Below are 16346 nucleotides of genomic sequence, written 5' to 3' on the forward strand. Positions count from 1 at the left end.
ATGGAGTGAAAAAGATTTTGTGTGATCGGGGCCTGAACATGCAGGAGGGTGAAAGGAGGGCAAGGAATAGAGTGAATTGGATCGATGTGGTATACCGGGGTCGACGTGCTGTCAGTGGATTAAATCAGGCCTGTGAAGGGTCTGGGATAAAACATGGAAAGTTGTGTGGGGCCTGGATGTGGAAAGGGATCTGTGGTTTCGGGCATTATTGCGTGGCAGCTAGAGACTGAGTGTGAATGAATGGGGCCTTGTTTGTCTTTTTCCCTAGTGCTACCTCGCACACATGAGGGGGGAGGGGTGGTATTCCATGTGTGGCGAAGTGGCGATGGGAGTGAATGGGGGCAGACAGTGTTGTATTGTGTGCATGGGTAGTATATTATGTGGACTGTGTATTATATATATGTGTACATTGAGATGTATAGGTATGTATATTTGCGTGTGTGGACGTGTGTGAGGGTGTATACGTTGTGATTGGGGTGGGTTGGGCCATTTCTTTCGTCTGTTCCTGTGAGCTACTAGCAAACGCGGGAGACAGCGACAAATCAAAATGATAATATATAAAATATATGTGCTAGAAAGTAAGAAAGTAAATTCTCGATTAATATGGGTAAAACTGAAAGTTGATGGAGAGAGATTGGTGATATTGTTGCATATGCACCTGGGTATGAGAAGAAAGATCATGAGAGGCAAGTGTATTTTGAGAGCTGAATGAGTGAGTTAGTGTTTTTGATAGCACGAGACCCGGGTTTAAGTAGTGATGGGTGATTTGAATGCAAAGGTGAGTAATGTGGCAGTTGAGGGAATAATTGGTATACATGGGTGTTTCAGTGTTGTAAATGGAATGGTGAAGAGCTTGTAGATTTATGTGCTGAAAAAGGACTGATGATTGGAAATACCTGGTTTAAAAAGCGAGATATACATAAGTATACTTATGTAAGTAGGAGAGATGGCCAGAGAGCGTTATTGGATTACGTGTTAATTGACAGGCGCGCGAAAGAGAGACTTTTGGATGTTAATGTGCTGAGAGGTGCAACTGGAGGGATGTCTGATCATTATCCTGGGAGGCAAGTGAAGATTTGTATGGGTTTTTCAGAAAAGAAGAGTGAATGTTGGGGTGAAGAGGGTGGTGAGAGTAAGTGAGCTTGGGAAGGAGACTTGTTGAGGAGTACCCAGTAGAGACTGAGTACAGAATGGAAAAATTTGAGAACAATGGAAGTAAGGGGAGTGGGGGAGGAATGGGATGTATTTAGGGAATCAGTGATGGATTGCACAAAAGATGCTTGTGGCATGAGAAGAGTGGGAGGTGGGTTGATTAGAAAGGGTAGTGAGTGGTGGGATGAAGAAGTACGATTATTAGTGAAAGAGAAGAGAGAGGCATTTGGACGATTTTTGCAGGGAAAAAATGCAATTGAGTGGGAGATGTATAAAAGAAAGAGACAGGAGGTCAAGAGAAAGGTGCAAGAGGTGAAAAAGAGGGCAAATGAGAGTTGGGGTGAGAGAGTATCATTGAATTTTAGGGAGAATAAAAAGATGTTCTGGAAGGAGGTAAATAAAGTGCGTAAGACAAGGGAGCAAATGGGAACTTCAGTGAAGGGCGCAAATAGGGAGGTGATAACAAGTAGTAGTGCTGTGAGAAGGAGATGGAGTGAGTATTTTGAAGGTTTGTTGAATGTGTTTGATGATAGAGTGGCATATATAGGGTGTTTTGGTCTAGGTGGTGTGCAAAGTGAGAGGGTTAGGGAAAATGATTTGGTAAACAGAGAAGAGGTAGTAAAAGCTTTGTGGAAGATGAAAGCCGGAAAGGCAGCAGGTTTGGATGGTATTGCAGTGGAATTTATTAAAAAAGGGGGTGACTGTATTGTTGACTGGTTGGTAAGGTTATTTAATGTATGTATGACTCATGGTGAGGTGCCTGAGGATTGGTGGAATGCGTGCATAGTGCCATTGTACAAATGCAAAGGGGATAAGAGTGAGTGCTCAAATTACAGAGGTATAAGTTTGTTGAGTATTCCTGGTAAATTATATGGGAGGGTATTAATTGAGAGGGTGAAGGCATGTACAGAGCATCAGATTGGGGAAGAGCAGTGTGGTTTCAGAAGTGGTAGAGGATGTGTGGATCAGGTGTTTGCTTTGAAGAATGTATGTGAGAAATACTTAGAAAAGCAAATGGATTTGTATGTAGCATTTATGGATCTGGAGAAGGCATATGATAGAGTTGATAGAGATGCTCTGTGGAAGGTATTAAGAATATATGGTGTGGGAGGCAAGTTGTTAGAAGCAGTGAAAAGTTTTTATCGAGGATGTAAGGCATGTGTACGTGTAGGAAGAGAGGAAAGTGATTGGTTCTCAGTGAATGTAGGTTTGCGGCAGGTGTGTGTGATGTCTCCATGGTTGTTTAATTTGTTTATGGATGGGGTTGTTAGGGAGGTGAATGCAAGAGTTTTGGAAAGAGGGGCAAGTATGAAGTCTGTTGTGGATGATAGAGCTTGGGAAGTGAGTCAGTTGTTGTTCGCTGATGATACAGTGCTGGTGGCTGATTCATGTGAGAAACTGCAGAAGCTGGTGACTGAGTTTGGTAAAGTGTGTGAAAGAAGAAAGTTAAGAGTAAATGTGAATAAGAGCAAGGTTATTAGGTACAGTAGGGTTGAAGGTCAAGTGAATTGGGAGGTAAGTTTGAATGGAGAAAAACTGGAGGAAGTAAAGTGTTTTAGATATCTGGGAGTAGATCTGGCAGCGGATGGAACCATGGAAGCAGAAGTGAATCATAAGGTGGGGGAGGGGGCGAAAATCCTGGGAGCCTTGAAAAATGTGTGGAAGTCGAGAACATTATCTCGGAAAGCAAAAATGGGTATGTTTGAAGGAATAGTGGTTCCAACAATGTTGTATGGTTGCGAGGCGTGGGCTATGGATAGATTTGTGCGCAGGAGGGTGGATGTGCTGGAAATGAGATGTTTGAGGACAATGTGTGGTGTGAGGTGGTTTGATCGTAAGTAATGTAAGGGTAAGAGAGAGGTATGGAAATAAAGAGAGCGTGGTTGAGAGAGCAGAAGAGGGTGTTTTGAAATGGTTTGGTCACATGGAGAGAATGAGTGAGGAATGATTGACCAAGAGGATATATGTGTCGGAGGTGGAGGGAACGAGGAGAAGTGGGAGACCAAATTGGAGGTGGAAAGATGGAGTGAAAAAGATTTTGTGTGATCGGGGCCTGAACATGCAGGAGGGTGAAAGGAGGGCAAGGAATAGAGTGAATTGGATCGATGTGGTATACCGGGGTCGACGTGCTGTCAGTGGATTAAATCAGGGCCTGTGAAGGGTCTGGGATAAAACATGGAAAGTTGTGTGGGGCCTGGATGTGGAAAGGGATCTGTGGTTTCGGGCATTATTGCGTGGCAGCTAGAGACTGAGTGTGAATGAATGGGGCCTTTGTTGTCTTTTCCTAGTGCTACCTCGCACACATGAGGGGGGAGGGGGATGGTATTCCATGTGTGGCGAAGTGGCGATGGGAGTGAATGGGGGCAGACAGTGTGTATTGTGTGCATGGGTATATATGTATGTGTCTGTGTATGTATATATATGTGTACATTGAGATGTATAGGTATGTATATTTGCGTGTGTGGACGTGTGTGTGTGTATACGTTGTGATTGGGGGTGGGTTGGGCCATTTCTTTCGTCTGTTTCCTTGTGCTACCTCGCAAACGCGGGAGACAGCGACAAATCAAAATGATAATATATAAATATATGTGATAGAATGTAAGAAAGTAAATTCTCGATTAATATGGGTAAAACTGAAAGTTGATGGAGAGAGATGGGTGATTATTGGTGCATATGCACCTGGGTATGAGAAGAAAGATCATGAGAGGCAAGTGTTTTGGGAGCAGCTGAATGAGTGTGTTAGTGGTTTTGATGCACGAGACCGGGTTATAGTGATGGGTGATTTGAATGCAAAGGTGAGTAATGTGGCAGTTGAGGGAATAATTGGTATACATGGGGTGTTCAGTGTTGTAAATGGAAATGGTGAAGAGCTTGTAGATTTATGTGCTGAAAAAGGACTGATGATTGGAAATACCTGGCTTAAAAAGCGAGATATACATAAGTATACTTATGTAAGTAGGAGAGATGGCCAGAGAGCGTTATTGGATTACGTGTTAATTGACAGGCGCGCGAAAGAGAGACTTTTGGATGTTAATGTGCTGAGAGGTGCAACTGGAGGGATGTCTGATCATTATCCTGTGGAGGCTAAGGTGAAGATTTGTATGGGTTTTCAGAAAAGAAGAGTGAATGTTGGGGTGAAGAGGGTGGTGAGAGTAAGTGAGCTTGGGAAGGAGACTTGTGTGAGGAAGTACCAGGAGAGACTGAGTACAGAATGGAAAAAGGTGAGAACAATGGAAGTAAGGGGAGTGGGGGAGGAGTGGGATGTATTTAGGGAATCAGTGATGGATTGCGCAAAAGATGCTTGTGGCATGAGAAGAGTGGGAGGTGGGTTGATTAGAAAGGGTAGTGAGTGGTGGGATGAAGAAGTACGATTATTAGTGAAAGAGAAGAGAGAGGCATTTGGACGATTTTTGCAGGGAAAAAATGCAATTGAGTGGGAGATGTATAAAAGAAAGAGACAGGAGGTCAAGAGAAAGGTGCAAGAGGTGAAAAAAAGGGCAAATGAGAGTTGGGGTGAGAGAGTATCATTAAATTTTAGGGAGAATAAAAAGATGTTCTGGAAGGAGGTAAATAAAGTGCATAAGACAAGGGAGCAAATGGGAACTTCAGTGAAGGGCGCAAATGGGGAGGTGATAACAAGTAGTGGTGATGTGAGAAGGAGATGGAGTGAGTATTTTGAAGGTTTGTTGAATGTGTTTGATGATAGAGTGGCAGATATAGGGTGTTTTGGTCGAGGTGGTGTGCAAAGTGAGAGGGTTAGGGAAAATGATTTGGTAAACAGAGAAGAGGTAGTAAAAGCTTTGCGGAAGATGAAAGCCAGCAAGGCAGCAGGTTTGGATGGTATTGCAGTGGAATTTATTAAAAAAGGGGGTGACTGTATTGTTGACTGGTTGGTAAGGTTATTTAATGTATGTATGACTCATGGTGAGGTGCCTGAGGATTGGCGGAATGCGTGCATAGTGCCATTGTACAAATGCAAAGGGGATAAGAGTGAGTGCTCAAATTACAGAGGTATAAGTTTGTTGAGTATTCCTGGTAAATTATATGGGAGGATATTGATTGAGAGGGTGAAGGCATGTACAGAGCATCAGATTGGGGAAGAGCAGTGTGGTTTCAGAAGTGGTAGAGGATGTGTGGATCAGGTGTTTGCTTTGAAGAATGTATGTGAGAAATACTTAGAAAAGCAAATGGATTTGTATGTAGCATTTATGGATCTGGAGAAGGCATATGATAGAGTTGATAGAGATGCTCTGTGGAAGGTATTAAGAATATATGGTGTGGGAGGCAAGTTGTTAGAGGCAGTGAAAAGTTTTTATCGAGGATGTAAGGCATGTGTACGTGTAGGAAGAGAGGAAAGTGATTGGTTCTCAGTGAATGTAGGTTTGCGGCAGGGGTGTGTGATGTCTCCATGATTGTTTAATTTGTTTATGGATGGGGTTGTTAGGGAGGTGAATGCAAGAGTTTTGGAAAGAGGGGCAAGTATGAAGTCTGTTGGGGATGAGAGAGCTTGGGAAGTGAGTCAGTTGTTGTTCGCTGATGATACAGCGCTGGTGGCTGATTCATGTGAGAAACTGCAGAAGCTGGTGACTGAGTTTGGTAAAGTGTGTGAAAGAAGAAAGTTAAGAGTAAATGTGAATAAGAGCAAGGTTATTAGGTACAGTAGGGTTGAGGGTCAATTCAATTGGGAGGTGAGTTTGAATGGAGAAAAACTGTAGGAAGTGAAGTGTTTTAGATATCTGGGAGTGGATCTGGCAGCGGATGGAACCATGGAAGCGGAAGTGGATCATAGGGTGGGGGAGGGGGCGAAAATTCTGGGAGCCTTGAAGAATGTGTGGAAGTCGAGAACATTATCTCGGAAAGCAAAAATGGGTATGTTTGAAGGAATAGTGGTTCCAACAATGTTGTATGGTTGCGAGGCGTGGGCTGTGGATAGAGTTGTGCGCAGGAGGATGGATGTGCTGGAAATGAGATGTTTGAGGACAATGTGTGGTGTGAGGTGGTTTGATCGAGTAAGTAACGTAAGGGTAAGAGAGATGTGTGGAAATAAAAAGAGCGTGGTTGAGAGAGCAGAAGAGGGTGTTTTGAAATGGTTTGGGCACATGGAGAGAATGAGTGAGGAAAGATTGACCAAGAGAATATATGTGTCGGAGGTGGAGGGAACGAGGAGAAGAGGGAGACCAAATTGGAGGTGGAAAGATGGAGTGAAAAAGATTTTGTGTGATCGGGGCCTTAACATGCAGGAGGGTGAAAAGAGGGCAAGGAATAGAGTGAATTGGAGCGATGTGGTATACCGGGGTAGACGGGCTGTCAGTGGATTGAATCAAGGCATGTGAAGCGTCTGGGGTAAACCATGGAAAGCTGTGTAGGTATGTATATTTGCGTGTGTGGACGTATGTATATACATGTGTATGGGGGTGGGTTGGGCCATTTCTTTCGTCTGTTTCCTTGTGCTACCTCGCAAACATGGGAGACAGCGACAAAGCAAAAAAAAATATATATATATATATATATATATATATATATATATATATATATATATATATATATATATATATATATATTCTTTTTTTTCTTTCATACTATTCGCCATTTCCCGCATTTGCGAGGTAGCGCTAAGAACAGAGGACTGGGCCTTAGAGGGAAAATCCTCACCTGGCCCCCTTCTCTGTTCCTTCTTTTGGAAAATTAAAAAAAACGAGAAGGGAGGATTTCCAGCCACCCACTCCCTCCCCTTTTAGTCGCCTTCTACGACACGCAGGGAATACGTGGGAAGTATTCTTTCTCCCCTATCCCCAGGGATATATATATATATATATATATATATATATATATATATATATATATATATATATATATATATATCGCATTTGAAACTGTTATATATATATATATATATATATATATATATATATATATATATATATATATATATATATATATATATATATATATCGCATTTGAAACTGTTATATATATATATATATATATATATATATATATATATATATATATATATATATATATATATATATATATATATGTTATCCCTGGGGATAGGGGATTAAGAATACTTCCCACGTATTCCCTGCGTGTTGTAGAAGGCGACTAAAAGGGGAGGGAGCGGGGGGCTGGAAATCCTCCCCTCTCGTTTTTTTTAATTTTCCAAAAGAAGGAACAGAGGAGGCCAGGTGAGGAAATTACAAAAAAGGCCCAGTCCTCTGTTCTTAACGCTACCTCGCTAACGCGGGAAATGGCGAATAGTTGAAAAGAAAAAAATATATATATATATATGTGCATATGAGTGGATAGGTCATTCTTCTGTTTCCTGACGCCACCTCGCTGACGCGAGTGTAATAATGAATAGATAAATAGATTGTAGTAACATCTGTATTAGTAAAACAAAAACAATCACAGTTATCTGGTATTATTGTATACCCAAATATAAGATATGGGTTGATGTAGTGTAAATGGGAAATGATTGACAGCTTGTATGGAAGTGACATAACCTGGATGGCCAATAGATATTTATGATAGTTCGTTTTCTCTAATGCAAGATTTGGCACTTTACTTATCTGAATAGATTATAGTCATTACAACAAAATGCATTGTATAACAGTCATTGATAACTTTTCTTATATCTGTTAAGATTATCATTATTAAATGGTACATTGGAAACATGTATATGCATGGTATGACACTGATATATATAACATTTTCAAATGCGATATATCATTATTGAATGGTACATTGGAAACTGATGTAAATGCATAGTATGACAGTGATATATATATATATATAACAGTTTCAAATGCAATATATAAAGTATGAGATTATTCACACTCATCCTCATAACCCCAGGGAACAAGATTGTTACCAAGGAGTGGTATGGAACTTCTGCAGGCAATTGTACATAGTTTGGTAAATGTGCATATCTTTATATATGGATGTCAGCATATGTGGTTGTGTTATTGGTTTCCTATTATTCTGCTTGTTGATGCATGGAGGAAAGTAAGTTATCCGTAACAGATAATGAAAAGTATTTAGTTGTTTACTTTCTTCAGATATGATGATTTTAACAGTTATATTGGAAAACAGTTAAGATCAGATGAATTGAAAATGCCAGTTACTGTAGTTAGTGTTATATTCAAGGATAACATATAGTGATAAATTGTTAACATGAATTTTTAACACACCTTTCTTGTTGCTAGATTTTTTGGCATCAAAGGTAGAATATAGAAAACAGGAGTTCACTTTTGAATCACATTTGTTCTATTCTGCTAACATACTTTTATATTTGAGATTCTTCAGTGAGATATTTGTATGCAAATATCTTGTGCCAGGTATAGATAAAAAAAAATTTGTCTTTTTACTTTACCCAGGATAACTGCATCACAGAAGTCAACACAATGTTTGCTCGTCTAGATGAAAGAAGAAGAGTAAGTAAAATGTTGAAGCCTCTGTTGTCTCTTGTAATATATTGAATGATATTACCAAAGGAATTTGAATTAATTTAGTAAATAACCTAAGAACTAATTATCTTTTTCATATTGAAAGTAACTGAATGGCCAGTCACTCACACTCTTTTAAACAACTATTCTTGATGTCACATATGATACACACATGACATTCACTCCTTATACCACAACACTAGATACCCACAGAATACTAACTGGTGCCTCAGTGGTATAGTGGTTAGTGTTCCTGACCATAAAGCATTCATAGGCTGCCCAGGGTTGAGTGCATAAATTTGAATCCTGATTGTGGCAGTCAGTCCACAGTCAACCCAGCTGTTCATCCACCCTTAGGAGTTGGTTCATAAAATGGGTACCTGGCTTGGGTTAGGGTATATGTATATTATTATTATACTTGATTGCTTTCTCCCGCGTTAATGAGGTAGTGCCAGGAAACAGATGAAGAATGGCCCATCCACTCATATACACATGTATATATACAGAAACGCCCATACACGCACATATACATACTTATATATATCAACATATGCACATATACGCATATACATATATACATATACGCATATACATGCATAGACATATACATACATACTCATTTACATATTCATACTTGCCTTCATCCATTCCTGGCACTACCCCACCCCACAGGAAACAGCATTGCTACCCCCTGCTTCAGCAAGGTAGTGCCAGGAAAACAGACAAAAATGGCACATTCATTCACACTTAGTCTCTAGCTGTCATATGTAATGCACCAAAGCCACAGCTTCCTATCCACATCCAGGTCCCACAGACCTTTCCATGCTTTACCCCAGACGTTTCACATGCCCTGGTTCAGTCCATTGACAGCATATCGACTCTGGTATACTACGTCGTTCCAATTCTCTCTATTCCTTCCACGCCTTTCACCCTCCTGTATGTTCAGGCCCCGATTGCTCAAAATCTTTTTCACTCCATCCTTCCACCTCCAGTTTAGGTCTCCCGCTTCTCCTTGTTCACTCCACCTCTGACACATATATCCTCTCTGTCAATCTTTCCTCACTCACTCTCTCCATATGTCCAAACCACTTCAACGTACCCTCTTCTGCTCTTTCAAACACACACTTTTTATTTCCACACATCCCTCTTACCTTTTCATTACTTACGCTATCAAAAACCACCTCACACCACATATTGTCCTCAAACATTTCATTTCCAACACATCCACCTTCTGTAATAAGAGTTTTAGATGACTTTTTATTAGCAAGTGTCTCTTGAGAAAGTCCATGTAGGATTTTTTATACCAGAGACTTAACTATGAACACAGCAACTGTGTCAAACAGGAACATGCAACAATATGACCTCAAGAAACTCACAGTCTCCTACCCCCACCACCCCTCCTGTTCCCCGTTGTATATACATATACACATATGCATACATATACATACACATACACAGACTTATACATATATACACATGTACTTATTCATACTTACTTGCCTTCATCCATTCCTGGTGCCACCCCAGCATCAATTAAGGCTTCAGTTACCTATGCCGTCTCAGCTAACACAGGGAGAAATTTTTCTATACATGATTCATCCACTCCTCAAACTATGCTATATCTGCTTTGCCACCCACCCTGTCAGAAACAAATATAACGAAGCTGCAAACTATTCAAAACAAAACAGTCACTGGCTGCCTGTCAACCACAATCCTACCTCAATATGCTCAGTACTCAGTTCTTTAGAGCACCTCTAGATTCTTCCCCTCACTTCATAGCCAAATCACTCTTTCACTAACGACCACCTCCCAAGTAGAAATAAAAAACTCACTCCTACACACTGTACCCACAAGTCCTCTTGACCTTCAAGAAACACAACACATGCAACAATATTGCTCATCAAGTGCCACACAACTGTCTTCCCAACACAGTCTTAAGTACCACCCTACGAGATATACACCTATCTGAAACCATATTCCCCAGACATTTGCAAGTTACACTCTCTTGTCTGTGCTCTGGGCATCTCCCATCCCTACAGCATCGCAAAGACCAAATCATCATATCTCAGGACACTACATGCCTACAATGCAGTCACCACAGCAAAAACATGGAACACTTACTGCTCAATTGTCTCACTTTCTCCCCACATAATCAGAGAAAACATCACTATGCTGTATGACCTTTGGTCTTGCCTGGTGAACATGGCTTGTTTCCTGAGTGCTGTGTTGGGGGTGGGGAAACTGTGAGTGTAGATTGCTGAAGTATGAAGCAGGGCTAAGCATTTTTTTCCATCTTGGGATAAGTGCTTTGTTTATACAGTGTTAAATCACAGTAGGAAAGAAGCCATAAGTGTTTACTGTGAAGTCGCACCTGGAAAAAAAACAAATATTTGACACTCCTAGAAATACACAGATCCATGCAACCATCCTGGGTCCTTTCCCATGCAGATATCACACCATATCAACAAAGAGAAAGATATACCACCTCTTTGGATATTTAATTTGATTATAATGTATGACATAGCCATATTCTGGAAAGAAGAAAATAGTTTTTTCTCTGAGGAGGGTCATTTCTGAGGAAATATGTGTTCAAGGAGTTAAAGATGACTGTCATAGTTTTCTCTGAAATAATGAATTCACTTAGTTCCAGATTAGGTATTAAGCCCGCATGTTGAAGAGTTTTGCTTTTGATATTCGCGTTGGACCCAAAATGATCATACAGCATCTGTCCTGTCAATATCTTTCATTCTAAAGATGTCTTAGATTACTGAGATTTTTCTAATTGGCCACAAAAATCGTTTAGATGCTGGCATCCAGATGGTGCCTCCAGAAAAGAAATCCCGACATAGCTCAATATTGTCTTCACTTTGAATGACATTTGATGAAAAGGAAAAAGAATGATCTAAAGCTCTGAAGGTTCTCTAGAATATGACCAACCAATTAATGTGCAAGGTGTACAGAGATTAACTTTTCCAAAAGGTTTGATTTATGACCATGAATTGTATGGAAATTTTATATTTTTAGGGGTAAATGTATTTGTTTTAACAATATGGGTGTATGCTGCTCATAACTTACCTCACATATTTATTTTTGTATTTGCTACTGTACAGAAACGAGAAGTGCCTGACTATTTATGTGGCAAGATCAGCTTTGAGATACTGCGGGACCCAGTTGTTACCCCAAGTGGTATTACGTATGATCGTAGGGACATAGAGGAGCACCTTCAGGTAAGTGATCAAGTAAAGTGATGCATTCTACTTGATGAATTTTGCACATGAGTCCATCTACGTGTATAAGTAATGGATATATTATGGATGTTCATTCTACCTCATTTTTTTTTTTTTTTTTTTTTTTTTTGTCGCTGTCTCCCGCGTTTGCGAGGTAGCGCAAGGAAACAGACGAAAGAAATGGCCCAACCCACCCCCATACACATGTATATACATACGTCCACACACGCAAATATACATACCTGCACAGCTTTCCATGGTTTACCCCAGACGCTTCACATGCCTTGATTCAATCCACTGACAGCACGTCAACCCAGGTATACCACATCGCTCCAATTCACTCTATTCCTTGCCCTCCTTTCACCCTCCTGCATGTTCAGGCCCCGATCACACAAAATCTTTTTCACTCCATCTTTCCACCTCCAATTTGGTCTCCCTCTTCTCCTCGTTCCCTCCACCTCCGACACATATATTCTCTTGGTCAATCTTTCCTCACTCATTCTCTCCATGTGCCCGAACCATTTCAAAACACCCTCTTCTGCTCTCTCAACCACACTCTTTTTATTTCCACACATCTCTCTTACCCTTACGTTACTTACTCGATCAAACCACCTCACACCACATATTGTCCTCAAACATCTCATTTCCAGCACATCCATCCTCCTGCGCACAACTCTATCCATAGCCCACGTCTCGCAACCATACAACATTGTTGGAACCACTATTCCTTCAAACATACCCATTTTTGCTCTCCGAGATAATGTTCTCGACTTCCACACATTCTTCAAGGCTCCCAGAATTTTCGCCCCCTCCCCCACCCTATGATCCACTTCCGCTTCCATGGTTCCATCCGCTGCCAGATCCACTCCCAGATATCTAAAACACTTCACTTCCTCCAGTTTTTCTCCATTCAAACTCACCTCCCAATTGACTTGACCCTCAACCCTACTGTACCTAATAACCTTGCTCTTATTCACATTTACTCTTAACTTTCTTCTTTCACACACTTTACCAAACTCAGTCACCAGCTTCTGCAGTTTCTCACATGAATCAGCCACCAGCGCTGTATCATCAGCGAACAACAACTGACTCACTTCCCAAGCTCTCTCATCCCCAACAGACTTCATACTTGCCCCTCTTTCCAAAACTCTTGCATTCACCTCCCTAACAACCCCATCCATAAACAAATTAAACAACCATGGAGACATCACACACCCCTGCCGCAAACCTACATTCACTGAGAGCCAATCACTTTCCTCTCTTCCTACACGTACACATGCCTTACATCCTCGATAAAAACTTTTCACTGCTTCTAACAACTTGCCTCCCACACCATATATTCTTAATACCTTCCACAGAGAATCTCTATCAACTCTATCATATGCCTTCTCCAGATCCATAAATGCTACATACAAATCCATTTGCTTTTCTAAGTATTTCTCACATACATTCTTCAAAGCAAACACCTGATCCACACATCCTCTACCACTTCTGAAACCACGCTGTTCTTCCCCAATCTGATGCTCTGTACATGCCTTCACCCTCTCAATCAATATCCTCCCATATAATTTACCAGGAATACTCAACAAACTTATACCTCTGTAATTTGAGCACTCACTCTTATCCCCTTTGCCTTTGTACAATGGCACTATGCACGCATTCCGCCAATCCTCAGGCACCTCACCATGAGTCATACATACATTAAATAACCTTACCAACCAGTCAACAATACAGTCACCCCCTTTTTTAATAAATTCCACCTCATTTTGTGATATGGAATATTTGAACATTCATAATTCTCTTCACACAGCAGTATCTAGATTACAAGTCTTTCTCATGTTAATGAAAGTTCTTTGCATGTAGATTATTTGATATGAAAAAGTAATTTAGATGGTACCAGAAGGCAGGATAAAACACTTTTGGCACAGTGTAAAGTCATGCTAATCAGCTAATTAGTGTTACACTTTCCAAGGTGCCACATCATTTCTTGACATCCATTGTCATGATGAAACTTGTGTTGTGTGCTTCTTTAATCACTTCGTTTGATTGTTGTTGAGAAGTACAGCATCTGCAATTAACCCTGTTTGCCTCCCCATACATTTTCAAAGGTGATGTCACACATATATTTAGTACTTTGTTATCTCTCCTTTGGCCTTCATTATCTTTGAAAATCTGGGCATCGTATCGGCAAGGTTCCTGAAGTATTCGAGGTCCATGTTTTGGCTCCAAAGGGTCTCAATCTCCTGAATGAGGTGAGGCACTGATGAGGTGTTGCAGGAAGCAGTCACTTGACTCTCCATTGTGACTACCTAGTATGCATAGAAATCCATGTACCCACGTTTTCTTGCATTCAGGTGAGACTTTGGGCTTTTTTATCAGTAGAAAGGTAAGATGCCAAGCATTTGAAGCACAGTTGGAAGGAGTACAGCACCCAGAAGTGAAATTCCCAGAACTTAGTAGTAGCTAAGAAAAGTAAGGAAAGAACATACTCCTCTCAAGATAGATGAGGCACTCTGAGGTGGATTGCTGGTGCTCACACCATTAGAAACTCTGTTCCTAGCAACCACACGTACAATGGTTTCACCGTGAGAACATCATATCTTTGTACTTACAATAATCTGTATCCTTTGAAAATGTATAAGGGAGAAATAGTGTTTTTTGCAGACACTGTATATGGAAATTATCTTATTTTAAGGGATTTTGACTGGGGAAAACAAACTTGCAATTCATGCACCATAGGTAACATTTTACATAACTTTTTACTGTTTCTCACTCACATGTACTTGTACTGCAGTGCTAACCACTTGATTTTTGGTTGATATGGAATATAACCTATTTTCCCCTTGAGGTCCATAACAAATTGTAGTGGGAAATACTTTTAATACGAAAATCCTGTGTAGAGTATTTTCCCACCAAAATACTAAGAACCTAAATATGATTTTCAAGTTAAGCTAAGGAATGTTTTTCAGACGCATTTTGCATACCAATCACTAGAATACTAAGTACATTTGGATCCTGAATATTGGTCAAAAGATAGACAGCTGAAATTTTTCACATATGCTTCATGTTTTTATTAAAATGTCACCTAATAGGGATCCTGCAGTTTTGAGAGTGCACTACAATCAGAGCCAGGAAAATGATTGACCCTATGGAGGGAGAATTTCCCTTTTGAAACTGTACTCCTTTTCACCAACAGATAATGAGAGAGCCTTTCCAAAGGTGACTTTTCCCCCTGGAGTGTAACATAAGCTGGTTGATTCCAGTAACACTTATGCTTCATATCATATAACTTGCAGCTATATTTCATTGATACTGGTTAAGTAATTGTAATGTGTCTGTCACTTTACATTTTTTGACGGAGAGAAGTAAAAACTACATAATTTTTTTTACCTACCAGCATTGGTTGCATGAGAGTGAGAAAGGGAATGGGTTTTCTTCAATGAAGTATTAAACGTTTGTAATACCTGAGTATCACACTAGTTTTACCAAACACTGACTTAATACATCACTACATGATGCAGTATATTTTTCTGAGCGAAGCAAGTGACTTAAAGTTAAAACTTATGTTGTGTGTCTGTCTTTCACATTGTAGTAGACTACATAAACAAGTTCCTAGCTCACCTAACAATGATGGGTGATTTAAAACTTAAACATAACTGGTATCCATATTATGTAACATTAGAATCAATTTACCTGTAATTATTTGTTTTCATTTGGTACTTAAACCCACCACTTGATAGCAGTACCTTAGCTTCATGCTACTTTGTTGCTGCACAACTCGGTTTTATTTTGTTTTATCTAAAGATTAGATGAGAGGCAGTTTTGTGTAAAAGTGAAGGGAAGTTTATGTAGTCCTTACAGGTGACTGCTCTGATTGGTTTTAGTTCATTACAACTTTGAGGAATATACAGCAACGAGTTTTAGATATCAGGCACCCAGCATCTTCAAGGTATAAGAGAGCAAGGAACAAGCATGCTAGGATAAGAAAGGAGAAACAAAGAAACTTTGAAAAGCATATTGTGGACAAGGCAGGAGAAAATTCAAAACTTTTCTATAAACTCAACAGTAGCCAGTTTTCAGTTAAAGAGCAGCTAATCAGGCTAAGGAATTCAGAGTGTAGAGTTGTTGACATGACAAAAGAATTTGTGAAGAATTGAATACTATGTTTAAAATTGTTTTCACAGTGGAAAATTTTATAGCCCCAACACCAGATAGATGGAGAAGGAGGAGGTTTTAGAAAACATTAAGATGTTAACAGAATACTTAAAGATCTTGAACCCCTGCAAGGCCTGTGGTCATGATAAGATTTTTTTGTGCTGAAGATGTGTGCAAATGCACTAGATAAACCCCTTGAAATACTGTTCACGATTTTGATGGAGATAGGCAGTGCTAAGGGAATGGAAAAGGGTGAAAGTCATACCTGTCTTTTAAAAAAGAAGTTGGGATAAGGCCCTGAACGAAAGAATGGTCTCACCGGTGAATATGGTCTGTAAGGTTTTAGAAAAGATCATTAGAAACC

At 40.1% G+C, this 16346-nt stretch overlaps 1 protein-coding gene across 2 annotated transcripts in view; it reads left to right on the plus strand.

Annotated features, from left to right (window-relative positions):
* STUB1 (STIP1 homology and U-box containing protein 1) overlaps positions 1–16346 on the plus strand; it is a 133099-nt gene that overhangs the window by 104689 nt on the left and 12064 nt on the right. For both annotated transcript variants that reach the window (XM_071656286.1, XM_071656285.1), the window contains exons 5-6: positions 8532–8588; positions 11711–11827. In XM_071656286.1, coding sequence (XP_071512387.1) covers positions 8532–8588; positions 11711–11827 — 174 coding nt within the window. The remainder of the gene's footprint in view (positions 1–8531; positions 8589–11710; positions 11828–16346) is intronic.

The sequence above is a fragment of the Panulirus ornatus genome, chromosome 62, assembly GCF_036320965.1.
Source record: "Panulirus ornatus isolate Po-2019 chromosome 62, ASM3632096v1, whole genome shotgun sequence".
NCBI classification, from domain to species: Eukaryota; Metazoa; Arthropoda; class Malacostraca; order Decapoda; family Palinuridae; genus Panulirus; species Panulirus ornatus.